At 42.3% G+C, this 27,810-nt stretch overlaps 1 protein-coding gene across 3 annotated transcripts in view; it reads right to left on the bottom strand.

Moving 5' to 3' along the window:
• NMU (neuromedin U) overlaps positions 1–27,810 on the bottom strand; it is a 95,737-nt gene that overhangs the window by 53,325 nt on the left and 14,602 nt on the right. For all 3 annotated transcript variants that reach the window (XM_077477467.1, XM_077477464.1, XM_077477465.1), the window contains exon 2: positions 3,211–3,269. In XM_077477467.1, the coding sequence (XP_077333593.1) occupies positions 3,211–3,269 (59 nt within the window). The remainder of the gene's footprint in view (positions 1–3,210; positions 3,270–27,810) is intronic.

Here is a 27,810-nt window from a genome sequence, read left to right as displayed (position 1 = left end):
CTCGCAGGATTGTGCCAACCTGCCTCCGTATAATGACGGCGGCTGGTCGGCAAGTGGTTAAGGACCGGAAGGATTTGCCCCCTTAATGACCAGGCCATTTTTTGCGATATGGCACTGTGTGGTTGTGCGACGCAATTGCTTGTGGCCGGCGGTCATCACTGTGGGCCACCACGACCATCGGCCATAAGCATCGGCACCCCAGCAGTGCAGCTATCCCGCTTAAATGGGTTTACTTCCTCTTTGATTCCCTGCAAAGGTAAAGCATAATGGACTACCATGCATCGCATAGTAGTCCATTATGTGTCACTTACCTGACACAGGAGCCAGCGAAGTCACTGCTGTCCCCTTGTGTACGGAGCCTCAATCTTCTTGGTGCGTCTCGCTGCTCCGGCGCTGTCATTCAATGGAGCCGCGATGACGTCACTCCCGTGCATGCGCACGGGAGCCGCCACTTGCGGCATGTCACCATTGACAACGGCGTGCTCAGTGCGCCTGCGCGCCGCTGTTTATGCTGCATGCGCCGTAGACAGCGGTGCCTGTCTTTTGGCAAATATCTCCTAAACCGCGTAGGTTTAGGAGATATTTATTGGACCTACAGGTAAGCCTTAATCTAGGTTTACCTGTAGGTCAAAGTGGTTTGTAAGGGTTTACAACCACTTTAAAGGAGCCGACGTATAATGACGACGGCTGATCGGCAAGCAGTTAATACTGCTTTTAAGTGTATGTAATCCTTTTTACTAGTTTTGCATTGAGTGCAGAAGAGTTAGATGAAATCTACCAGAGAAGGGAATTCCAGCGTTGGACAGTTGTCTCCAGAATAAGTCTCCCCATTATGGGATTTCCTCTTAACTCTTGTTCTGGGGACAACTCTAAGCCCTTGTACACACAGTCGGACATTCCGATGGACAATGTCCGATAGGACCGTGTTGTCGGATAATCCGACAGTGTGTGGGCTCCATCGGACTGTTTCCGTCGGAGTATCCGACGGACCAAGTTTTCCAGCTGGGCTATAAAATTTTCCGACAACATGATCCGATCGGACTTTGTCCGATTGTGTGTAGAGAATTCCGATCGGACAAAGTGCCACGCATGCTCATATCAAATTCCTAGACCAAAGCTATTGGCTACTAGCCTGAACGTAGTCCCGTCCTAACGAAATAACTTCATCACGTTAAGTACGATCGGATTTTCTGACAACTTTGTCCAACTGTGTGCATGCAACAGTTTCGGACAAAATCCGTCGGACAAAATCCGACGGATTTGGTTGTCGGAATGTCCGACCATGTGTACAAGGGCTTACATTATGGATTTCCCCTCATTTGCTCACCATTACAAAAAAAGGGACCAGGCCGGAGCCCTGTTATCCTGGGTGGATATCATATGACATTCTCCCAGGATCATGCCTCCCACATGCCCCTCAAGGGATCAGTGTACCAGCCAGCTGCTGGTACCGTGTGATTGTTGTGACCAATCTCAGCAGATCACATGACAATTGTACACAATGAATGGCTTTGATTTATGCCATTCATTGTGTACTATTGTGTTGATTTGTGATTGGTCACAGTAAACACATGGTACATACAGGGTGAATCATAGCCCATCTGTACCATGTGATTAGCTGTGGCCAATCATAGCAACTTACAATAGTAAACACTGAATGAATGGATTTCATTCAGAAAAAAATGTTGCTTATAACAGTGAAATTCACTGTTATAAGCAATCATAGTGTGTAAAAAAAAAACACAAACAAAAAAAGATCACCTTCCCAGACTAGTACAGTGTTACTGTATGTAAAAACCTGTAATAAAAATGTAAAAAAAAAAAAGGAAAAAATTTTGCATACTATCACCAGTCAGTGTCCCTGATAACTGACACGCCAGTTATATGATGATGCTTTATTTGGTGACAGCATGTAAAAAATGTAAACAAATTGTGAAAAAAAACTATTTATTTAAATCTCTTTATTTTTCAAAAAAATTTGACAAAAAAATTACAACTTCAAATAACTTGCCATGCTTACAACTCTTACTAAATATCTTGCACTGTCTACTTTCAAAAAAGGGGTCGATTGGGGGACATTTGTACTTTCCTTGCATTTTCAGGCCTCAAGAAATGAGATTGTCAGGCTGTCGGTAGGACTGATCGATTTTCAGTTTACCATAGTTTTACCATAGATTTTCAAATACCATAGTTTGTGGACTCTATAACTTTCCTACAGACTAAATAATATACACGAATGTGGGTTATTTTCACCAAAGAAATGTAGCAGTATACATTTGGACTCACATCTATAACATCTTTAGCAAAAAATAAATAACCCAGTGGTGAATAAAGAAAGCTCTATTTGTGTGAAAAAATGATAAAAATGTAATTTGGGTTGACCATGCAATTGTCATTCAAAGTCTGAAAGCTGTAAATTGGCCTGGCAGGAAGGGGGTGAAAGTGTCCTGTATTGAAGTGGTTAATGAGAATAGAAACGGCAATAAAAACTTGATAGAGGGACTAACCCTTGCCCACACTATCCAAAACTGAAAACAAAAAGGTTTAGCTTGGAGATATACTTTAGTGAGCAAAATCAGGAGTTTTTTTCTTCAGTACATTTTCCCCTTGTGGCAAAATTGCTAATTTAACAGGGAATTGATTTCACCAAAATCTTTCCTTTCATCCTCACTGGTTATTAAAAAATCATCTGGTCCTGGTCTATAGTATAATGCAACAGGAAAGGACTTCATAGCAACAAGAAAGGGTTAGAACCTCTGTTAGCTTTTCATAGGTGTCTGGAAGTTGAAGATAATTTCCATAATGTCCTGTCCCTCCAACACCAATGGTCTCTGGGAAAAGAAGTGATGGGAAATCTCCCTGGCAAAAACATTACCAGCAATAAAAAAATCTCAGAGAAGTTCTGGGATTTCCCCACTGCATCAAAAAACAAAATAAAGAATTCTGATTAGTACTGTAAGTTGGTACGACCCCCAGCCAAACCGTAGCTTTGAACAGACCATGCAGCCTGCTTCCCGGAGAGTACAGCGCTTGTCATCATACTAATTGTAATTAAACAAAGAGTCCTGAATTCCTGCTTTTACATTCACCATGTAAATTGGGACCTGGGAATGGGTAAAAAGAATTCCTACTGAATTCAGAATGATGAAAAATGTAGAACACAGAGATGCAAACTCGGATTTTCAGGATTGAACAGATGTCTAAGCTTACCTCATTCCACAGCTGAAGCTCTTGATCTGCTCGAAGCACAAGAGATGAAAAGGGAGCACCTACAAAACATGAGTTTCAAATCAAACTTCATTAGGTCTTTACTGGTAAACCACTGTAATGTTCTATAATAATATTCAAACTGAATTTGTCAAAGATCTTCTTATAAGCTATGATATCAAAGAAAACTTTGGTCCCCTAAAAAACAAGCAAATGAACATTATATTATGTATATTACATGGAAAAGACTATAAACTATACTAAGTATATCTGAAGACACAATTTTATTTCTCCCTGTGGAGATTTCCCTTTAATCCTGTTCTTTAGACACAGCTGGATGTGAGAGAAAATCTCTCTAAAATTAGAGAAGTGCACCCATTGCTGGCGGAACAGGCAGTGCCCGGACAAGGTCATCTAAAGCCCAGGGCAAACATGCTAAACTGTCCCCCCCCGCCCCCCGCAAGATGTATCAGCACTAAATTGCATCCTTACCCCTTAAGCATATATTCCCCCTCTTCCCAGTACCCCCCCTCTCAGCACACATCTTTGCCCCACCTATACCCCAAAATCCCCCCAGCTCAAATGCCCCCCTTACAAAAAAGACAAATACAAACACAAATTCCTTCCCAATCCCCCCTCCCAACACAAATTTCTTTAAATAACCACTTTTAGCCCCGCCCCCTCAAATTTCCCCTCCCAGAACAAGACTTACCCTCTGACGCCCCCCCAAATTACGTCTTCCAACACAAATCCCCCCCCATTTCCTATGCGGCACCCCCCCACCTCACATGATACCACAGTGCCCAGGGCAGCTGCCCCTCCTTGTCACAGCCCTGGGAACAGGTGTCCCCATTGGAACTTCTGTGTCTGCACTGGTGCCAAATCAAAATGTTGAATATTTCCTCATGTTCAGTCAGTAGTCATAGAGGACAATTAGAGTAAGGGTGCTTTTTATATTGCAGCACATATAATTTCACACTGCTGTACTTTTAAAACACACTATGCATTTTTTTTAAATAAATGCATTGCATTACAACCTTTACATTTTTTTACAAGTTACCTGTTTGGAGTTACAGAGGAGGTCTTGCACTAGAATTATTGCTGTCACTCTAATGATCGTGGCAATACCTCACATGTGTGGTTTGAACACTGTTTACATTTGTGGGCGCGACTTACGTATGCGTTCGCTTCTGCGTGCAAGCACGGAGGAATGGGATTCTTTAAATCTTTTTTTCTTATTTTTAATTTTTACACTGTCTCTTTAAATGTTTTATTTTTGATCACTTTTATTGCTGTCACAAGGAATGTAAATATCCCTTGTGACAGTAATAGGCAGTGACAGGTGCTCTTTATGGAGGGATCGGGGGTTTAGGACCCCAAATCCCTTCTTTGCACTTAAAAGCATTCAAAAGTTTGGTGCCTTTAAGTCTTCAGTAAACCGGAAGTGATGTCATGGCATTGCTTCCAGGTTTCTAGATCCATGACCCGATCAAAGTCGATTCTGGCATTGGTTGTGTGTCCGGCCGTGCCGGCTGGTTGCTTGGGCCTCCCAGTGGGATGGGAGAGCCTGTGCGAGCAGGGTGGATGTCCCCTCCCGCTGCTTGTAATAACAGCCAATCAGCAATTTAGCCGCATCGTTTGTCATTACAAGTAAGCCAACTGTCTGCTCAAAAAAATGGCATCACCCCGGTACAACCCCTTGAAGCTGAAGGCCGCATATTTGCATTACGTCAGCGTCAAGGGGTTACATTTCAAGCTGTCTAAAGTATGATATGATGTCCACGACAACTTTCATTATTGCGATTTGTCAGTGAAACTGGTATACAAGCACATCTAAAATAAGAACTACTGTACGTCACCTGAGCAACTTTTGCAGTATCTGTAGCAGTATCTCAAAATAGTTATTGTTAGAAATATATTAGGCGCAGTCAATAGAACATCTCCAACATAGTAATTGCAGAGATTTGGGAAATCCAAGAGTAATGTTGCACAAAATATATTTTTAATTTAAATATCAGCAGACTAACGTCTAGTCTCCTTGCAGAAAATAAAACATTAATCACGTTAAATTTAACATAAATCACAATACTAGTTCCACCGAAAGACACAGAACATTTAGCAGATAATCTACATTAAACTTTGACTCAACACTAAAATGCAAATTTAATGACAAGACAAGCCATTAAACAACCCCTTATACAGAATGAGTTATCATTTGTATTTTAACACGGAAAGTTGACTTTTCTTTAGGGGGTTGTAGTTTACTCAACTTTTTTTTTTTTTTGTAAGAAGTTCTGACCATATGAGTGCCCCCATGGTCTTTATGGCCAAACTCCAGGATAGTAAAAAAAACAGTGCCTAGTACTTAAAAAATAAAATGAAATAAAAAAAAAGCTTTCTCTGCCATATTCACTTCCTTCATGGCACTGCCTCCATAAGCTTTACTTTGTCCTGCTGTTGCTGCTGGTCTTCCAGGGTGGATGATGTCAAGTATCATTCACTGGAGTTGGGCTTAAAAAAGACTTTGAACCAAATACTGTACTTCAACCACACAACTTCTCAACACAAAAGCCCCGTACACACGAGAGGACTTATGTCCGACAGACTTCCGAAGGAGTTCTGCCGGAGTTCTGCTGGAGTTCCGACGGACTTTTCGACTGAGCGGACTTGGCCACACACAATCACACCAAACTCCGACGGATTCGAACGTGATGACGTATGACTGGACTCGAATAAGGAAGTTCATAGCCAGTAGCCAATAGCTGCCCTAGTGTCAGTTTTAGTCCGTCGGAATAGCATACACACGAGCAAATTTTTCGGAGGGACCGGGTCCGACGGAGTTCCGTCGGAAAAATTTGAAGCATGTTCCATTTTCTAAAGTCCGTCAGACTTTTGCGAATCAAAAGTCCGTTGCAGCCCACACACGATCGAAAAGTCTGACAGAATCATTCCGTCGGACTTTGGATGTTGAAAAGTCCGCTCGTGTGTACGTGGCAAAAGACGTAGAGAAATTTTGAGGCAACATTTCCTGACCATTCCTTTCCATTGAGATCTTGGTGGTACCACTCAGCAAGACAGGACAGTAAGAATTTGTCACTCTAAATCCTGTTGCCTTTATGCCCATTTTATAGATTCACCTAAACTTCCTGATCTGGTGATACCAGTGACTGACAAAGCACATGTGGGATGGGGGAATTCCTAACATGGCTGGATTTCAACTTTAAATGGTCCGTCCATCTAAAATTGATATCCATTCCTTGGGAGATTAAAGTTAAAGAAATAAAACACCAAAACAAATTTTGGAGGACTCTGTTGGGAATATATTTTGGATTTCCATGTGTACTATGCATTTTCTCTGGTGTTTTTTGAAAGACTAGTTTACTTTTATGGAAAGCTAGATTAGTCCACCTTCCTTAACCTCATTACATAAACTAAGTCAGCACCCCAACCCAGTTGCTTATGTACCTCTGTCTCCTCAGGTTTTTATTTTTTCTGGACCAACATTTTCTTCAGAGCTAGCCACAACTGTGTAGTGTACCCCCACAGACTTGTTCAGGACCATACTCCAAAAGATCCTCAGGGTACAGCATGCAGTTTATAAGAGCTTACTTTGTAGGTGTAATCAGTGCTAAAGTAGGTGTGGTCAGTGCGGCCCAGAGGAGGAAAAACTGGTAAAGACCAAATTTGCCAAACTGAAATAAGTAAACACATATATATTTTATGTGGGCTAAGGAAGGTGGATTAGCATAGTTTTTAATTAATGTGATCCAGTCTAATGCCTACACACACGGTCAGACATTCCGATGAATTTTGGCCCAAACTTGTCTTGCATACACACAGTTGCACAAAGTTGTCAGAAAAATTGATTGTTTAGAACACAGTGACATACAACACGTACAACGGGACTATAAAGAGAGCAGTAGCCAATAGCTTTTGTTTCTTAATTTATTCTGAGCATGTGTGGCACTTTGTCCGTTGGAATTGTCTACACACGATCAGAATTTAAACGATCGGATTTTGTTGTCGGAAAATTTTAGATCTTGCTCTCAAACTTTGTGTGTCAGAAATTCCGACGGAAAAAGTCTGATGGAGCCCACACACGATCGGATTTTCCTACAACAAGATCCGATTGCATATTTTCCTTCGGAAAGTCCGACCATGTGTGTGGTGCATTACAGGAAACAACCGTAAAGATCAACTGTAAAAAGAACAATTATACTCCAAGGCAGGGAAATCCACATAAGACATGGGAAACCAAAATCTCAAGCTATATTACAACCAAATTTAGCTCACCAGATCCACCTTACTTCTTGGAGCAAAGTTATTCATCATAAAGGAAAAATATGATCAAACCTAATAATCTGTGACCACCAAGCTATCCAATAAAATAAAGTAGCTTTATCAATCCAACAAATACAGCATTTTCTTATCCTTGTTATCTATGCGATTGTATACAAGTGAGTATGGCACATTCGTAATGTAATTTAATTTTACAAACCTTATATTGATTCTACTTTTGCAGTGAAATGTTATGTTCTTGTAAAGTCTGCTTTGGTATCCAGGGTTTGAAATTGTGAGGTGTTCACCATGCATGGTAAATCTTTCCATCTATTTCATTGCAGTAAACTCCCAACTGAATGTGTTTATGTTCTGATGGTGTGATAGTATTTTAGTGTCTAGTTAAGCCCTAAACCAATGCAATATCTTCCACCAGGCTAGAAGAATGGACTGGCCAAGACAGCAGTCTGAGTATTTTACTGTTCAGCAGTGGCGGCTGGTGCTCAAAACTTTTGGGGGGCGCAAACAAACTGAAAAAAAAAAACATCAATTGCAGCCTCACTGTGCCCATCAAATGCAGCCACTGTGCCCATCATTTGCAGCCACTGTGCCCATTAAACGCAGCCACTGTGCCCATTAAATGTAGCCACTGTGCCCATCAAACGCCGCCACTGTGCCATCAAATGCCCCCACTGTGCCCATCAATTGCAGCCACTGTGCCCATCAAATGCAGCCACTGTGTGCATCAAATGCTGCCACTGTGCCCATCAAATGCTGCCACTGTGCCCATTAAATGCTGCCACTGTGCCCATCAAATGCAGCCACTGTGCCCATCAAATGCAGCCACTGTGCCCATCAACTGCAGCCACTGTACCCATCAACTGCAGCCACTGTGCCATAAAATGCCCCCACTGTGCCCATAAAATGCCCCCACTGTGCCCATCAAATGCAGCCACTGTGCCCATCAAATGCAGCCACTGTGCCCATCAAATGCTGCTTCTGTGCCATAAAATGCCACCACTGTGCCCCATCAAATGCTGCCATCGTGCCCCATCAAATGCTGCCACCGTGCCCCATCAAATGCCGCCACTCTGCCTATCAAACGTTACCACTGTAACCCCCCGTCCGCTCGCCCTCTGCCCGGCATTTACCCTGTCTTGGTGGCGGGTCAGGCAGCGGCTGACGGTGGCGAGCTGTGGGACCTTGCAGTGGCGAGCTGTGTCTTCCATGTGTCTCCTCCCCTCCTACTGATAGGCGTCCAATCTCATCGCCTGTTCTTTAAGCCAGTCAGGTGATGTGCAACAGACCCACGCTTCCTGATTGGGGGAGAGGCGGTTCAGTTTTAGAAAAGCGAATATTCATTCGCTTTTCTAACATACCTTGGTCGGCATCCGACCGCAATGCTCTGCGCCATGAGTCCACCTTTTTTAAAGCCTATTAGAGCCTAAGGCTCTAATCAGGTGCTTCAAAAAATACACCTGCATTGATGCAATTCAGGTGCCCGGCATCCAAAAGGGACCGGACACCTGAATAGGGGGTGGCAGCGGCGGCCATGGATAGATTCATGTAATGCATGAATCTAACAATTAGCCATAGAGGCGGGTGACTAATGGACGCGCCACCACTGCTGTTTAGTCTGCCTTCATAAAACAGACTAATATTAGGAGTTTTTGTATAAAGAGTGGCGGAGCTGTGTAATATTCATTGTTATTTTTAATTGTATCAAAACCCAAAAACTAAAATGTAATATACTGCAGCTTATCAGTTCTCATATGTAGTGGTTGCATTCGTTTTCTCTTTATTCTCATCCAGATGTCCAACCATGGTGGTCACTATCATGTTACAAAGTCTTTGTCTGTTTGTTTGCCTTTAATAATTTTGTCCCTCTTTCAGTCCATAGCTAAGGGATGTTCTATGTAGTAAGTCCCATTCTCTTTTTAGTGTGTCTTTAGTTACTGTTCTGAGCACGTTATTGCTGCGGCTAGACATATAATAATTTTTTGACCTACCTGATGTTCATCTGTTATGATCTGCACAAATTTTGGATTTAAGCTTTCTATAATCTGCAAGATGTCATTTGGATCGAGTCACTGTTTACCAAGCTACTAAGACTGTATATGAACGCTATCTCATCGCGACTAGATCAGTTTTAGAGATTTCAGAAGGAGAACAGTCACACAGGTTGGACTTCAAAAAATAAAATTGTGGAAGACCAGAGTGGATTGGTTCCCGTGGGGAAAAGCTCTAGTGACCAACTTGAAATGTAGGAGTCAAATGGTCTGGTGTGTTCCCAATGATGTGGAGGGGAAGAGAAAGCAATGGTTTCACAGATGGACAACTGCACAGAAAGTTGATGAGCACATTTTTGAAACATTTAATTGGTGGAAGCAAGCTATGAAAAGTTCCATGGGCTGGTAATAAGCACTCTGCACTTTAAAGGACTGAGGCACTGAGAAATGTGTTTAGAACATCCCAACCATGACACTACCTGCCTGGAGTTTGCATGTTCTCCCTGTGCCTGTGTGGGTTTCCTCCGGGTACTGCGGTTTCCTCCCACAATCCAAAGACATGCAGGTAGGTTAATTGGCTTCTGTCCAAATTTGACCCTAGTATATGAATGGGGACCTTGGAGTGTGGGCTCTTTGAGTGTAGGGACTGATGTGAGTGTGCAATGTACAGGGACAATTGTTGACACTCACTCAGGTTGAACTGGATGGACTGGTGTCTTTATTCAACCTTACTAACTATGAAACTATGAAACATGGGACACTGCTAATTATTCATATTTATTTCATTCATAGCACACTGCACTTTATGGTATAGTAATTTGCACATATTATTGGGATTGCCTTTTTTTAGGTTATTAATGGTATATGAAATGTACATTTAGTTATTTAATATTTATCAGTGCTGTGTATATATGCAGTATATAGATATACATTTATTTAATTTGTAAATCATTTTGCATTGCTTTGTGCCAGAATTGTAGTTTTATAATGATACTTTTTTTTTATTTATCTACAGCATTTTTCTACATCATTGCTAATAGTTTGCAGTTTTAATCAAAAGAAAGCATTTTTTTGTCCTGAAAAAAGTGATATACAGTATGTTATTGAAGAACTGGCCCATAGCAGAAATTAAAAATGTCTTTGGTCCATAAAGGGTATACAGGTTTGTGAGCTTAAGTGGTAATTGAGAATACAGATGTAAAAATGAGACTCATCCCTCTCCCTACATTAAGAATGATTGAAATTCGGCTGATTGAGCAGGGACCAGCTGAATTTAGATCAGTGTGTTACTGCCCCTGCTTGACAGAAGTCGATACTTCGATCTACATCTGTTGAACGGACTTGCTGGAAAATTTTTCTTGATAGGCAGCTGAAGCCAATTGACTGCAGCTCCTTTTCAGTGTATTGTATGACAGCGGTGGGTGCAGCAATATCCAGGTGGGGTGGATGGGGGATTCCTCCATTCAGGTGGAGGGGAGGGGATTCTTCCATCAACCTCAATTGTTCATCGTACGCTTGAAAGAATCTATTATTTTTTCTATTATTTTTTTAAATTCAGCCTGTTACACAAGTATAGGGAACACTAACACAATAAATGAACCATTTTTTCAGGAAAATTTGATGAGATAACATCAAGTATATTGGTACCAAAAACTTTCATCGCTGTCGTACGTTGGATGACAATTGAGTGCTCATGCAACGCTGTACGCAAACAAAATTTGCATAATTTTTTGAGGCAGATAGAGATTTTTTTTGGTGGTATTTAATCACCACTGGGTTTTTTTATTTTTTGCTAAACAAAAGAAAAAAGATCCAATTTTTTTTTTAAAATAACTAATTTCTCTCCTTTACTGATGTGCGATGGTGTTGCTACAATGACAGGCATTGATAGGCTGCACTGATTAGACAGCACAGACAGGCACTGATGAAGCAGCACTGATGAAGCGGCACTGATGACGAGGCACTAATATGCAGCACTTATGGGCACTGATATGCAGCAATGGGCACTGATGGGCACTGATAGGCAACACTTATAGTGCTAGACGGCACTTATGGGCAATGATATGTGGCACTGATGGGCAATGATAGGCACAGATAGGTGGCACTGTTGGACACTAATAGGCAGCACTGATGGGCACTGATAGGCGACACTGATGGGCAATGATAGGCACTGATGGACACTGATAGGTGGCACTGATAGGCGGCACTGATGGGCAATGTTAGGCACTGATATGTGGCACTGATGGGCACTGATGGGTGGCACTGATGGACACTGATAGAAGGCACTGATAGGCGGCACTGATGAGGAGGCACTAATGGACACTTATATGCAGCTCGGATGGGCACTGATAGGCGGCACTGATGGGCACTGATGAGAAGGCACTAATGGGCACTGACAGGCATCACTGATGTGCACTGAAAGGCAGTACTTCTGGGCATTGATTGGCATCACTGGTGGGCATCACTGGTGGGCACTGACAGGCATCACTGATGGACAACATGGATCACTGTGATGAAAGCTGCTTATTGGCTCTCCTTATGCGCTGTCTGTGTGAGGCGAGGAATGCCAATAACCGCCACTTCCTATTCACACTGTGATCAGTTGTGATTGGACACAGGGCCCGAGGGTCCCACCACACCATGGATTGCCATGCTGCATGCCCCCAGAGTCACACATGAGCGGCCAGTTCTGAGGCACATCATATGACATCCACTCAGACCGGGAAGGCTGGGCAGGAAGGGATTAAACATTTTTGTGTTTTTTTTTTTTACATATTTTTTATTAAACTTTTTTTTATTATTAACTTTATTGCTATCACAAGTGGGCCATTGAATCTATTAGACTTCTAAGGTCTCCAGTGCAGTACACAGCAGCTAATCAAGCACAGACTGGTCAGGGAATGACAGCTCTAAAATTGGAAGTAGTGAGAAGCTCTAGCTTCTTGCTGCTCTTCCTCTGCTCATGCTGCTGATATATGGGAGGGGGGTAGAGTATGCGGTGCAGGGCCAGCATTTTTCGATACCTGCAGAAGTAATCGGAAGGCTTTACATTAACCAGAAACATATTCATTAAAAAACTGTCAATCAGCTGACTAATGAAATGTAAACAGACTCCTGGCTTCTATTGTAGCCAGGAGTCTATATACACGGCTGTCCAGCCACTGACATACGTCTTGCATCAGTGGCAGGTATGCAGCCTGGTACATCAGGAAGGGGAGAGCAGCGAGTGTGCAACCCCTTTTCCTGTGCCAGATCATATGACATGTCCTGCGACATGGGGGGGTACTTTGCAGGGGGGGGGGGGAAGCCTACTCTTCTTGAAAAGAGCTTGTTCCCACCCCCGATGCTGCAACAATAAGATGTGGTAATGGGGGGTTTATTATGGAATCTGCATGCCCCCTTTATAAAGAGGAGGTGCCCAAATATTCACCTCCTTCAATCGGAATAAGTACAGGATACTTTCCCATTCTAACAAAGAGTTATAAGTAAATAAACACACACACCTTTAAAAAGCCCTTTTAAATTAAAACATACCGTATTTATTGGCATATAACACACACTTTTCCCCCCTGAAAATAGGGGGCAAATAATGGTTGCATGTTATACGCCGATACCTGGCTGCCTCAGAGGGAAGGAGGGGGCGACTGCCACCGGATTACCAGGGCCGGGATCTCCTGTGTACTCTGAGCACGCAGTCACTCACAGTCCCACCTCCTGGCCCAGCTCCTAGCATAGACATCACATGTCCCGGCATTGGACCAGTGTTCTGTCTATCATAGAAACCGGGCAAGGAGGTGGAACTGTGAGTGACTGTAAGCGCTAAGTACACAGGAGATCCAGACTCTGTGTAATCTGGCACTGGTGAGGCTGCATTTATGGGTAAAGGCGATGCTGCAGATGGGCACTGAGCAGGCTGCATTAATTGGCAATGGTTAGGTTGCAGATGGGCTCTGAGCAGGCTGCATTAATGGGCAATAGTGAGGCTGCATATGGCCACTGAGCAGGCTGCAATAATGGGCAATGGAGAGACGGCAGATGGGCTCTTAGCAGGCTGCATTAATGGGCAATGGTGAGGCTGCATTAATGGGCAATGGCAAGGCTGCAGATGGGCACTGATCCGGCTGCAATGATGGGCAATAGTGACGCTGCATTAATAGGCACTGGTGAGGCTGCAGATGGGAACTTATCAGGCTGCAATGATGTGCAGTGGTGAGGCTGCAGATGGACACTGATCATTCTGCAACGATGGTCAATGTTGATGCTGTAATGATGGGCACTGGTGAGGCAGCAGATGGGCACGGATCAGGCTGCAATGATGGGCAATGGCGAGGCTGCAGATGGGCACTGATCAGGCTGCAATGATGGGCAATAGTGACGCTGCATTGATGGGCATTGACCAGGCTGCATTGATGGGAACTGCTGAGGCTGCATTGATGGGCACTGACTCTTATTTTGCTTCAAAGTTCTTTATTTAAAATGTAAGATTTTTTCCTGAAACTTCCCTCTTAAAATTAAGATGCGTTTTATGCGCCTGTGCGTGTTATATGCCGATAAATACAGTAGTTAATGACAAAATGAATCACATTGTTGTATGATGTAATTCATATCACTCATGCCATTCAGCATCAATAATGGCATACAATAATGTCACTGCCGTATATATTACAATGAATTTGGGCAGGCGTATCGCCACATTAATTTGGCAGATCCGCAAAGGGCACAGTGGGCAGGGCCCGTCTTGCACAGATGGAGGACAAGAATGCTTCAGGCACTTTAAAAAGCCTTCATTATAATAGAGCAGTAAATGGTACGATTTTCATGAATTAAAATGTAAATCAAAAGTATTGTTTTTAATATCGCAAGTGCTGTAAAGTAAATTGTCATCTGACAACATTTTCAATCTTGTGATTATAGAACCATAATAGTTTGCTCGGTCTGTCTACCTGGAGAGACCATTAACACTTTCTCCTGCAGAAAACTTCCAGATGCTAATTATGTAAGCTAAAGCGGAGATATAAATCCTGAACAGTTACTCTTAATTAATTATTTGATATGGTTACAGCTTATTGCCTAGATTATTATAAATATAATTACAGAAGGAGACAATGATTTTATTACTGTGATGATTAGTTCTGTTCCTGGAATCAATGGCTTACACCAATTCCAGGTTCTAGAAGCCAAAATCAGAAAATAACATTTGACAAGATCTGACTCAAGATCTAACCAATCATAAAGTGCCCATCTCTCTTCGTCAAGTCAGCAAACTTTAATCTCTATTTATATGATTTTTTTATTCATTGAAATTATACTGAAGGCTTGGCAAATATTCGCTGCTCCTGAGGCACGCAAAACTTATGTTGGCAATAAATATGGTTGTGTTGATTTACTAAGGGCTAGTTTATACTAGCCTTACCCCCCTGAAGATCACTCTTCAGAGGGCATTTGACAAGCAGTGAGGAAGCGTTATATATGCCTTCCTTACAGCCTGTTTTAACCCCTAAAAAGCTGCACCACTGCACTGTATCCACATGAATAGCACGTGGTTGTGGGACAGGCGCTGTCACCCACTGAATGCAAAGGGAGATAATGTCTTCTGCTCTGTGATGCAACGCGTTCTGGTTGCAGCATGTGTACACCTCCCAATCCGATGCTTAAGTGAGAGCAGTTAGGGGGCAGTAAAAACATGGCTCAACTATGTATTTTTACGACACCTCAAGAGCAAATGTAAACAAGAAAGTAGAGCACGTTCACTTCCAACGTAAATTTTCACTTATCTTAGTGAATGGGGTGAAGCAAAGTAATGTAAATTACAAAGAACACCCAATCCTGTGCAAAGAAATAAAAAAATAAAAAAGATTTTTAGCAGGAGTTCAGCTTTAATGTGTTAGTCAAGTTTATCTAAATCTGCTAGTGCATATAATGCTACCCTCTTGGCTGCTGTATAATGCTACCCTCTTGTTGCTCCTTCATGAAAAGTGGAGCCACCCTTAACCAATCGGTTTGCTACTGGCCAGATTCCTAGGTGAACAGAGAGGAAAAAAGCCATAAAAAATAAAGAAAAAACAAAACAAATGCAGCAACCACATTTAAGGTGGTAAGCTGCAAAGTAATACATTTCTGTTTTTGGGTTTAATACTGCTTTAAAGAAGACGTATGGCATTATAAAATACCAAACATAAATATGAACTTCCATGCTGCAGGATCTGTGTAATGCTGCAGCTATTCCACGCTGGCTCTAGGACTGAGAATTGAGGGACCTAATGACACGATCTCTGATTGCTCAGTTCTTAGTTTGCTCTAAGTGAAGAGCAGTGACTGTCAGTCATCATTCTCTGTTCTGCCCCTACAGAGCCAGAGCTCACTGGAGCTGGAAAGGAGGTGGGCATGGCTGGCTCTGGCTTTCAGCCGCACGCTGAAAGGCAGAGCCACCTGTCAATGAGGCAGCCACGTCTTGGACCTGGCACAGCACTGCATAAAGGGTTAATTTTAAATCCCAGGACTGGTGAAACAGCTTGCTAGCATCTGACAGCGGGGGATCGTGGGGCTCTGGTACAGCGGGACCAGATGTGATAGAGAGGGGGTCCAGTGTAAGGTCACCTAACAGATTTTTCTGGTACAATATTTTTATTAATATAAAAGAAAAAGATATATCGCTAGCTCCCTTGTTACCTCCTCTCATGCTCGCCTTCAAGACTTCTCCAGAGCCTCTCCCATCCTCTGGAACTCCCTGCCCCAGTCTGCTGGATCAGCCTCTACCCTGTCCACCTTTTTGGAGTTCCCTGAAAACTAATTTATTCAGGGAAGCCTATCCCACACCCACTTAACTGTCCCCGAGCCACCCCCATCAAATCATTATCTGCAGCTATTACCTTTTGTACCACCACCCCCTCCCTTTAGAATGTAAAAAGGGAGGGGAGAAACTAAAATAAAAAAAAAAACACGAGGGGGGAAAGGGAATGGAGAAAGGGTCAGGTGGCAGAGGGGGAAGCGGGAAGGGAGAGGAGATCACAGAATAGGAAGAGAGAAAAGAAGCGCAGAATAGAAGAGGAGAAGGTTCCCCCAGGCCAGGGGGCAGAGAAGATAAGATAGGGAGGCCCAGGCTGGTCAGGTGCAAGGTCGGAATGGCATAAGACCACCACGTCACCACCTAACAGATTTAACAGATTTGTAAGGTGAACGTACACTTTAAAGTATATTATTTTCTCTACAGCACTTCCCCTTTAAGCATTTCCCACCAGAAAAGCATCACTTTAATGAGCATTTATCAAGCATTCTTGAAGCTTTTTCAACCTTTCATAAACACAACATGCTATAAACACACCTTAAATGCTATAGGAGCGTTAATGAGCATTGCTTCGGTCTTTGTAATCAATACATGTGTCCCTTATGGCTTGATGAAAACTAACGTCTCTAGATGGCACTAAAGGCAACTGGCTGGCTGCTACATGTATTGCAGATCAAATGATAGCTCTAATAGAGTATTGTAACATTTTTACTAAAGTGATCAGATGACACAAAGGAGAAAGCTTGGACAAAAAAAACACCTTATGGCAAGTACACACTAGAAGTTTTTTTTTCATGCAACCCAGCGGGCTAAATTAAAAAAAACGGAGAGGTCGCTATACTAAGCGACGTTAGTGCAGTGATCTCCCCCACTGTACTAATGTGTTCTGACATGGCGACTATCATGCCCTGTTAAAAGGAATGTAAACATCCCTTGTAATAGGAAGAGGGCATGACAGGTCCACTTTATGGAGAGATGTGGGGTCTATAAGACCCCACATTTCTCCTCCAAGCTGTAGAGCCTAAGATAAAAAAAAAAAAAAAAAGAATGATCTCAGGCTTTCCTGCTGAGTCCCCAGGATTGTTTTCCTTCCGCCGGTCCAGACGTGACATCATAACGCCACGTCTGGACCTCCAAGAGTCAGAGATTGCTGGAGATCATCTGTCCCTTGGATTTCTCTATGACTTTCTTCTGGCACAAGCGGATTCCTTCAGTGGCTCGCCGATTGCATGGGTGAGCAGGGAGAAGCACCAGAGGGCGGCAAGAGAGGGGGGGGACATCCCCTCCTGCCACCTGTAAGAACGATCAAGGGGCTGAACAGCCACTATGATTGTTCTTATGGTGTAGGGAATCGCCAAATGAAAAAAAAATGATATCTGAATGATGCCTGAAGCTGCAGGTATCATTCAGATAGCACTACTGATGGCCTGGGGTAGCTTATTGTCTCAATATGGCCTTAGGAATTTTTTGCTATTACACCGTATGAAGTTGCATGTGAAACTCAAACAAATGAACAGTACATGATTGTTTGACATGGGACCAGATCTTTTGCCATAAGCAGTAGGACTGATACCTTTACAAGCCTAAAAAGTAAACCCAATTAAACTGAGGGACGATAACTCAGACCTGGTTACCTCTACATCCAACAAGAATGCTGGTGATGGTCAGAGACCAGGATGCTTATTCAGATTATACGTGACGGGAAATGCCACCTGGGTTTTTATTCATTCATTCAATTTATGTTTAGGCAGCTCTGATATAATTAGCTATGTACACTGATGTCATTGGGGGCTACAGGCTGCTGATAGTCTACACTGACTTGACAGTATAAATATGCAACAATTAATGAATATGTTGATGCATTCAGATCTTGATACTAATTGATTCACCGATATGACAACTAGTAAAATATATTGCTTAACTTAGCTCTCCAATCTACTGTATTTCCATAATGTCAGATTTCCTGCATGATAAACTAATAATGTGGTTACATTGAAGTAGGGCTGGCAAATGTCAAGTGCACATATATAGAGTTATTTCAGTTTTCAGTAATACATACTGTGGTTATCGGAGAAGGGAAACTGCTGTTAAGATTTGTTTTCTTTAAGCAAAAAAGAGAAAACAAAACAGTAAAAAAGCAAGAAAGAAATTATGTTTGTAATAAATATAATTTTGACGAAAGTAAAATAGTAGATCTTATGCATTTTTTCTTGTCTTTTTGAAATATCAGAATTTTTGCTTGTTAGATGATGGAAGACCTTCATTTTAATTTAAGCTGTTTACCACTTTACACAAATATTTCTGCAATAAAAGAGAGTACCTCCGGCTGACTGAGGCATTTGTTATAGCCATCTAGCGCATCAAAATTGGATGGATAATGGCAAGTTACACTAAAAATCGATAACAATGCTTGCATTTATTGAGTCGTTTAGCCCTAAGGCTATGCCACACCATTCATTTTCTCGTTTTCTTTACATCAGCTACAGATTTTCTCTTATTAGTATTGTTTTGCTTGGAAAAATGAATTTTAGTCAACGAAAACCCTGTGACACAGCAATTCCTTAGATGAGATGGCTCATTTGGTGTATAAATATATATATATATATATATATATATATATATATATATATATATGTGTGTGTGAATGCAATATATAAAAGAGTCTCAATAAAAAAGTCTTTAAAAATATTGCAGCAGCGCTTCCTGTCTGATCTAATTGACCAGACAAGCTTTCATGTATAGTCCATACATGAGCGCACAAAGGAGACAGAGAAAATCTATTATAGCTTTTGCTGTGTTCTTGTAAAGAGAAACTTCCACCATACACTTCACTATGTGCCGGAAACTTCCCCTATGGGGATGCTCTCACCAGAAATACAGCAAAACTGCGAGTTTAATGATAAACATGCCTCTCCGCCGTTCCCCCACAAACCTCCACCAGATGTCAGTCACGCTATCAGGGGCTCCAGCAAACTATGTGAGTGGAATGAAAATATCCATATAGTGTAATACTGCTAAAAAAATGTATTAATCATAAACACCCCCTTTATACAAGTTAAGCATACCAAATCAAAGTTAAAATGAAGCAAAAAATAAAGTGCACTGTGCCTGTGGATTTTCCCGGTCGCCAGAAATAATGAGAGCGCATCCGCTGTGTACAGCAGCGGTGTGCTTCCTAGTTGCTCGGCCCGTGGAGCGCACACGTCACTTCTGGTAGATCTCAAGGCTGACACGTTTCATCACTTTCTGACTTCGGCTGATATAGACGATATTATCGGACAGGAAGCGCTGCTGCAATATTTTGAAGGACTTTTTTATTGAGACTCTTTTTTTATATATTGCATTCACATTTATGTATTAAATTTAAGCAACTGCTGCCTTAAAGAGGAGGGCCGGTTTTGAAAAACATTTTTTAAAAGTCAGCAGCTGCAAACACCGTAGCTGTTGACTTTTAATAAGCACACTTACCTGTCCAGGGCGCCCGCGATGTCGGCCGCCCGAGGCTGACCCGTCCCTCTGTCTCGGGTCCCGGCACCGCCATTTTGGGTAAGGGAAACAGGCAGTGGAGCCTTGCGGCTTCACTGCCCGTTTCCTACTACGCATGCGCGAGTCGCGCAGCGCTTTGTGAATGGGACCCATTACCCAGAAGACGCCGCACGGAGGAGAGAAGAAAGAAGATCTCCGCTGAGGAGGAAGAGGCAGATTAGGATGATGTGCCTAGCAACATTTCTGGTAAGTAAAAAAATAAAAAATTTTCATTTTTTTTTAAATGATTTTTTTCTCATTTTTAATGTATTTTCTTTTTTTAGGATGGCCCTCCACTTTAAATTTTCATTTACATTTCATATTTGCTACTCGGTGATCGTAGGGATTAGATTTGTCCAGGGTGCAGAGCGGTGTTTTGTTAGGGGGGCGAATTCAAACATCTTTATTACAATTATATATATATATATATATATATATATATATATATATATATATATATATATATATATATATATATATATACACTTTGCTACAATGTAAAGTAGAGAGTGTACAGCTTGTAAAAGAGTGTAAATTTGATGTCCCCTCATAATAACTCAACACACAGCCATTAATGTCTAAACCGCTGGCAACTAAAGTGAGTATTCCTCTAAGTGAAAATGTCCAAACTGGGCCCAAAGTGTCAATATTTTGTGTGGCCACCATTATTTTCTAGCACTGCCTTAACCCTCTTGGGCATGGAGTTCACCAGAGCTTCACAGGTTGTCACTGGAGTCCTCTTCCACTCCTCCATGATGACATCATGAAGCTGGTGGATGTTAGAGACCTTGCACTCCTCCACCAAGGATGCCCCACAGATGCTCAATAGGGTTTAGGTCTAGAGACATGCTTAGCCAGTCCATCACCTTTACCTTCAGTTTCTTTAGCAAGGCAGTGGTCTTCTTGCAGGTGTGTTTGGGGTCGTTATCATGTTGGAATACTGCCCTGCAGCCCAGTTTCAGAAGGGAGGGGATCATGCTCTGCTTCAGTATGTGACAGTACATGGTGGCATTCATGGTTCCCTCAATGAACTGTAGCTCCCCAGTGCCAGCAGCCCCAGACCACCATGCTTGACTGTAGGCAAGACACATTTGTCTTTGTAGTCCTCACCTGGTTGCCGCCACACATTCTTGACACCATCTGAACCAAGTACATTTATCTTGATCTCATCAGACCACAGGACATGGTTCCAGTAATCCATGTCCTTAGTCTGCTTGTCTTCAGCAAACTGTTTGCAGGCTTTCTTGTGCATCGTCTTTCGAAGAGGCTTCCTTCTGGGATGACAGCCATGCAGACCAATTTGATGCAGTGTGCGGCGTATGGTCTGAGCACTGACAGGCTGACCCCTTCAACCTCTGCAGCAATGCTGGCAGCACTCATACGTCTATTTCCCAAAGACAATCTCTGGATATGACGCTGAGCACGTGCACTCAACTTCTTTGGTCAACCAAGGCAAGGCCTGTTCTGAGTGGAATCTGTCCTGTTAAACTGCTGTATGGTCTTGGCCACCGTACTGCAGCTTAGTTTCATGGTCTTGTTAATCTTCTTATAGCCTAAGCCATCTTTATGTAGAGCAACAATTCATTTTTTTCAGACCCTCAGAGAGTTCTTTGCTATGTGGTGCCATGTTGAACTTCCAGTGACCAGTATGAGATATTGAGAGTGTTAACACCAAATTTAACACACCTGCTCCCCATTCACACCTGAGACCTTGTAACACGAGTCACATGACACCGGGGAGGGAAAATGGCTAATTGGTCCCATTTTGGAAATTTTCACTTAGGGGTGTACTCACTTTTGTTGCCAGCGGTTTAGACATTAATGGCTGTGTGTCGAGTTATTTTGAGGGGTCAGTAAATTTATACTGTTATACAAGCTGTACACTCACTGCTTTACATTGTAGCAAAGTGTCATTTCTTTAGTGTTGTCATATGAAAAGATATAATAAAATATTTCCAAAAATGTGAGGGGTGTACTTTTGTGAGATACTGTGTGTATGTGTATATATATATATATATATATATATATATAAAACACACACACACACACACAACAGCATGTGAACCTGTTGAAATTAAGTGGTTTTCTGCAGTAATTTGCCATAAAATGTGCTTAAGCTGTTAATACATGCATCTTTATAAAACACACCTATTTCACATTCACAGTGCTGGAGGATAAAGTAAGTGAACTCTTATGCCACGTACACGCGGGTGGATTTTCTGACGGGAAATGTTGGATGTGAGCTTGTTGTCGGAAAGTCCGACCGTGTTTATGCTCCATCAAACATTTGCTGTCGGAATTTCTGCCAACAAATGTTTGATAGCATGTTCTCAAATTTTCCACCAGCAAAACTTTGTTGTCGGAAAGTCCGATCATGTGTACACAAGTCAGTCACAGAAAAGTTTACGCATGTTCGGAATCAAGCAAAAGGAGCTGCACTGGCCATTGAACTTCCTTTTTCTCGGCTCGTCGTCCGTCTTCTATGTCACCGCGTTCGTAATGGTTGGCCAACATTGGTGTGACCGTGTGTATGCAAGACGGTTTGAAAATCCGATCGTGTGTACGTGGCATTAGAGTTAAAAGCTGGCCGAACCTCCTTTGGCATCAATGAATTCAAGTAAGCACTTTTGGTAGTTCTGCATCAGACCTGCATAATGTTCAGGAGGAATTTTTGACAATTTTTTACAAAACTGCTTCAGACACATTTATAGATGTCTGGTGTGAACTGCTCTTTTGAGGCCATTCCACGGCATCTCTATGGGGTTATGGTCTGAGCTTTGACTTGGCTACTCCAAAAGGCACACTTTTTCAGAAGTCAGTGGATTTACTTTTATGCTTAGGGCCACTGTCCTGCTGTATGATCCAACTTCTACCAAGCTTCAACTGGGGCACAGCCATCCTGACATTACCTTGTAGGATATTGTTACATTCCCACCACCGTACTTCACTGTTGGGCTGATGTTTTGATGTTCGTAAGCTGTGTCCATTTTGCACTATACTTAAGTGTTCAGTATTATTCCCGAACAATTCAACCTTTGTTTAATCAGTCCACACAACAATTTCCCAGTAGCATTGCCGTTTGCCAGGGTGCTCTTTGGCAAACTTCAGGCAAACTAGCAGCATAATATTCAATGTTGATGGAGACAGTGAAGGTCCACTTTAAAGTGGAACTAAATAGAGTAAGGAAGGGTTTTAACTAGGAATGCACCAATACCAGTTTTAATATTGGTGATAATACCAAGTATTTGCAAAAGTACTTGTACTCATGTTCCCAATACCCAAAACCAATACCTTTGTTGTGTGATTTGACCCCATACAAAATGAATGAGCTCAAATTGTGCTGCAAAGAATAGCATGTGATTTGAACAGGACTGCAATGTGATTCCTGTCCAAATAACATATGGTTTCCCCCGCTCCTGTGTGATTCCAGTATAGAAAGACAGGGAAGTACCATCTAAGAAGAGCAGCAATGGGCAAACAGTTTATTAAAAAATGTTATGTTATCACAAGTCACATGGTAAAAGTACACAAGGTAAAAGTACATAATATATCTTGCATGTCAAATCCAAAACCACGGCCGCTTGCGGTGCTCACAAGGCTGGAGGAGATGCATAGGCGGCCCATCCTCAAGTTGACCTCCCTTCTGTCCTATACCAGCAGGGATCCCCAAACTTCCTACATCTCCTCCAGCACTGTGAGCACCACAAGCAAGATATATTATGTGATAACAACATTTTTAAATAAACTGTTTGTCCATTGCTGCACTTCTAATGCCGCGTACACACGATCGAATTGTCCGGCGTACTTAGTCCAGTTCAATAGCCAGTAGCCAATAGCTTCCTTTTTCGTACTTGCTTCTGAGCATGCATCATTCTTAGTCCGCCGGACTAGCATACTCACGAACGTATTGTCCGCTGAAACCCAAGTCGAAAGATTGGAGTGCAAAACTACTTTCTAAGTCCGCCGGACTTTATGCTGGAAAAGTCCGCTGAAGCCCACACACGATCGAATTGTCCGCTGAAATGCGTTTCGGCGGACTAAGTCGCCGGACAATTCGCTCGTGTGTACGCGGCATAAGATGGCACTTCCCTGTCTGCCTATACTGGGATCATACAGCATCGGTGATGAAAATAGCATGCGATTTGGACAGGAATTTCACTGCATTCCTGTTCAAATCGCATGTGATTATTTGCAGTGTAGTTTGAGCCCATTCATTTTGTCTGGGCTCAAACCACACCACAAAGGTATCAGTACTTGGTATCAGTGAGTACTTGACCAAAAGTATTGGTACTCATACTCCCCGGTAAAAAAAACAGTATCGATGCAACCATAGTTATAACCCCTGGCAGTTGTTTTACCATCTGTGTCCCATTGGAGATATTTGCCACCACTTCCTTTCCAACAGCCAAAACATAAACCTAGAGGAAATCCCTCTATAGGGAAGGAATCCATGGTTGTCACCAGACTCACCAGAACTAGTGTCCCCATTGGAAGATTTCCTTTTTATTTCCATCCTGTTGAAACCCAACATTTGGGTCTTTCCTTCACCTTCGGTAATAATGGTAAACAGGACAAATAGGATGAATCTTACTAACAGAAATAAAAATCTGACAAGTATTCTAATTACCCTACATTCCAGAAAGTTTTACCGTTAATTAGACTCTATGTAAAATATATATTTTTTTAAATGGGCATGAAAATAAGAGTGTCAGGAGAATAGCCAAAGGAGAAGTGGAAATATTGCCAATACTTGGCATGACCACATCTGGTGCACCCCGATGCACATTGGTGCACGCAGCGTGGTAAATTGGCACATGCACATGTGTGGTGGCACCAATCGGTGAATGCGCGTATCTGTTGGCACACGCATAACATGATAGATGCTGGTGCTGTGTATTCTGATCTTGGATTCCCTGTTACCAACCCGGCTTGCCTCTGACCTGTCTACTCTCCATCTCCGGCTATGAACCCTGGCTTGTAGTACTGACTCTCCTGCTGCCTGATAACTTGTGTTTGACCCCCGGCTTGTATTACTGACTCTGCTGCTGCCTGTTTACCAGTGTATGACCCTGGCTTGTTCCTGTTATCTGCCTCTGCTCCTGACTGATCAACTGTGCATGACCCTGGCCTAGCTCCGGATCTTGTTTCCTGCCTTGCCTTGCTCCCAAGTATGCCTGGAACTTCTGTGCATCCTGATTGTTCCTGCCACTATCTGGTGATAAGCTCCTGAGCTCTTCAGGCTACCACAGCTGGCAACCCATGCTTCTCTGTGCACCGCATCTCCTGTATCACCTTCAGGGGTGCTCTGCACCCAGCCGCAAGGGGAGCCCTCTCAGCACTCCGGACTCCAACCAGGTAGGTGACAAAGAGTGTGCCAGAGTGATGGTAAACTGAGGCAATGCAGATAAGAACAGAGATGTTATGGTTCCTGCTATGCAGCCTGACTGTTACTTTGCTTAGCATGGGTAAAAACCTTAGAGGTTAATTCCACGTTTGTGAAAAAATAAATATATCAAATACAAAATCAATTATATAGAAATATACAGTAAAATACTTGCACAAGCCCAATTGTAATGTGGTATTAAAAGAGTATCCAAAGGACACAGGGGAACAAACGGCTTTTTCCTCAGAGCAAAAACAAGTAGGAATCTACAACAAAGTTTGTTAAAATTCCTGCAATGTGCATTTATTACCCAGAGGTAATCATTTTTTCCTCAACAAATGTGGAATTACTCTTTATATAAGCACTTTATATAGGCAATTAATTGCTTGTATGTTTTCCAGCTTTGCTCTTGACCTTTGTGCTTTTCAGGCCGGGTTCACACTGCTGCGGGGGGAGATCCGGATGTGATTCGCACCGCACTGCAGTGCAAATCACATCCGATCTCCGTAGCGATGCGAGTTCAGCCATACAGATAGTATGGCTGAATTCGCATCGCTCCCGCAGCAAACTCGCACGGGACCCTTTTTTTGGTCCGCAACAGAATCGGATCGCATGGGGGTTCACACCATGCGATCCGATTCCTGTGCGAGTCGGCAGATCGCACTGCGATATGCGGACGGATCTGGGGGTGTCATTAACATATCATTGACACTCCCAGCCGTCCGCATAGGGCAGTGTGAACTGCCGGCGGGAGTAATGCGATGCGGGAAAACGCCGCGGATTCGCGGCGTTCCCGCATCGCAGCGGTGTGAACCCGGCCTCAGTCTCGCCTTACATTCTGTTTACAGGTCCCAATAGCTCAAGCTGACATGTAAAAACAGAAGTAAATCAGCTAGGCTAGTAACTCAACTCCCTATCTCCCTCCCCCAAAAGGGCTCAGTACATTTCAGAACAAAGGAGATAGACTGTTTTCAGAAGTGCATCCTGTATACAATGGTAATTTGTAAAACAAAAAAATATATAACCCCAAACCATTAAAGATTCCCTTTCAAAAAGAATGTATAGTTTTTATTTTAGATCTGCAGTAAATTTGAAATAAATCCAGTACGTAATAAATCATCTCTTTAGTGCACATTCATTAATATCATTTATATAGTTCGTTGTTAATTACAATTTTATGGAGCCGCATTATTTGCTCATTACATACAAGTTCCAAAAGAAGATATGTATACTGCTCGCCACAGGCTCCAAAAAATCTGGGTGCCATTCTAGCTCATTACACTCTTGTGTGTTTAGTCAGAAAATAAAATGAATCACCACACTCCAGGCTACAGCAACTCTTCTTGTTTATTAAAATGGCAGGAGGGGTTACCTCTGACACGTTTTTTCGCTGAAGAACGTTTAAGAAAGAGTCCACGGTGCGGTAAAGCATTTTCTTTTCTATCTCTAATTACTAAGGTTTTGCTTTACTGCTTCTTCTCACAATGTAAGTCAAGAAGTCGAACGATTCATTGAACAATGTTCCCCCTATGTACCTGATATCTTAACTATCTCAACAGTTGTTAAAAAATAAACATAGAATGAATGTTAATTGAGTGCTGTTTGTTTTATAGTCAGTGTGATGAGAGCCGAGCCGGTATTAAAAAGGTGATACATCACATTGTTCTTCTCATCATAGTAGAAGACCCGTAGGACCTGTCCAAAAATGACAGTTTTATTGCACATTTATGGTGCTATATTGGAGTGAAAATGTCAGTTTCAAAAGAATCAGTGTGTCACTTATGGTTTTCAGTATAAATAGTTATTGTATTTCTGAAAAAAAAACATAAAACGTAACGTTATATATGTACTGGTATAGTTATTAGTACTGTGTGATGTGTCTGATATTATAAGAAGATCTGACAGCAAAGTAGCAGCTGGAACTTGGCATAATGATCTGCTTAGGTATACTACACCTACATGTACACATAATGGGCTGAGAGGATTATTCAGTCTATATTCAATTTACAAGGATTGTAACTATTAATATTATCCTGAAATAATTACTGTATTTATTTTCCCATTAGGCTGGCCATACATGCCTCACTTTTGTTCTTTCAGCCAGCAGGTTGAACAAAAAAAAAAAATGGACCCAATTCCCCATCCACACATTCAATGGGGATGCAGAAATCCTCCCCGCTGACCAGCACTACAGCTGCTTGGTTGTAAGTGCTGATCAAATGGAAATTTGATTTGATAAGCCAATCTTTTTAACAGGAGAGGTCATAGATGGGTTGAAATTCGGCCAGTTCGCACTGAACCGGCTAAATTTCGATCCATCTACTGAATAGCCAGCTTTAGTTGTGTAATTTGCTTCTTTATTAAGTATTGTTTACTGTGGCAAATAAAACAAAAATTAGTGTTCACAGTCCAATTTACATGTCTGTGTTGTGGTAATGAGCAACAATGAAGGTCCATGTTTTGAATGGTATCAAAACATGATGTTTAAATGGTATCCTGAGTGGCGGTTCACACTGAGGCAGCACGACTTGCAGCGCGACTGCCTCAGGCGACCTGGACACGACAGCAGCGGCGACTTGCAAAACAACTTCTCTATAGAAGTCAATGCAAGTCGCCCCCAAAGT

The sequence above is a fragment of the Lithobates pipiens genome, unplaced genomic scaffold, assembly GCF_037356315.1.
Source record: "Lithobates pipiens isolate NorthernLeopardFrog02 unplaced genomic scaffold, aLitPip1_a1.2 Scaffold_13, whole genome shotgun sequence".
NCBI classification, from domain to species: domain Eukaryota; kingdom Metazoa; phylum Chordata; class Amphibia; order Anura; family Ranidae; genus Lithobates; species Lithobates pipiens.
This window is presented reverse-complemented; position numbering and strand designations above follow the sequence as displayed.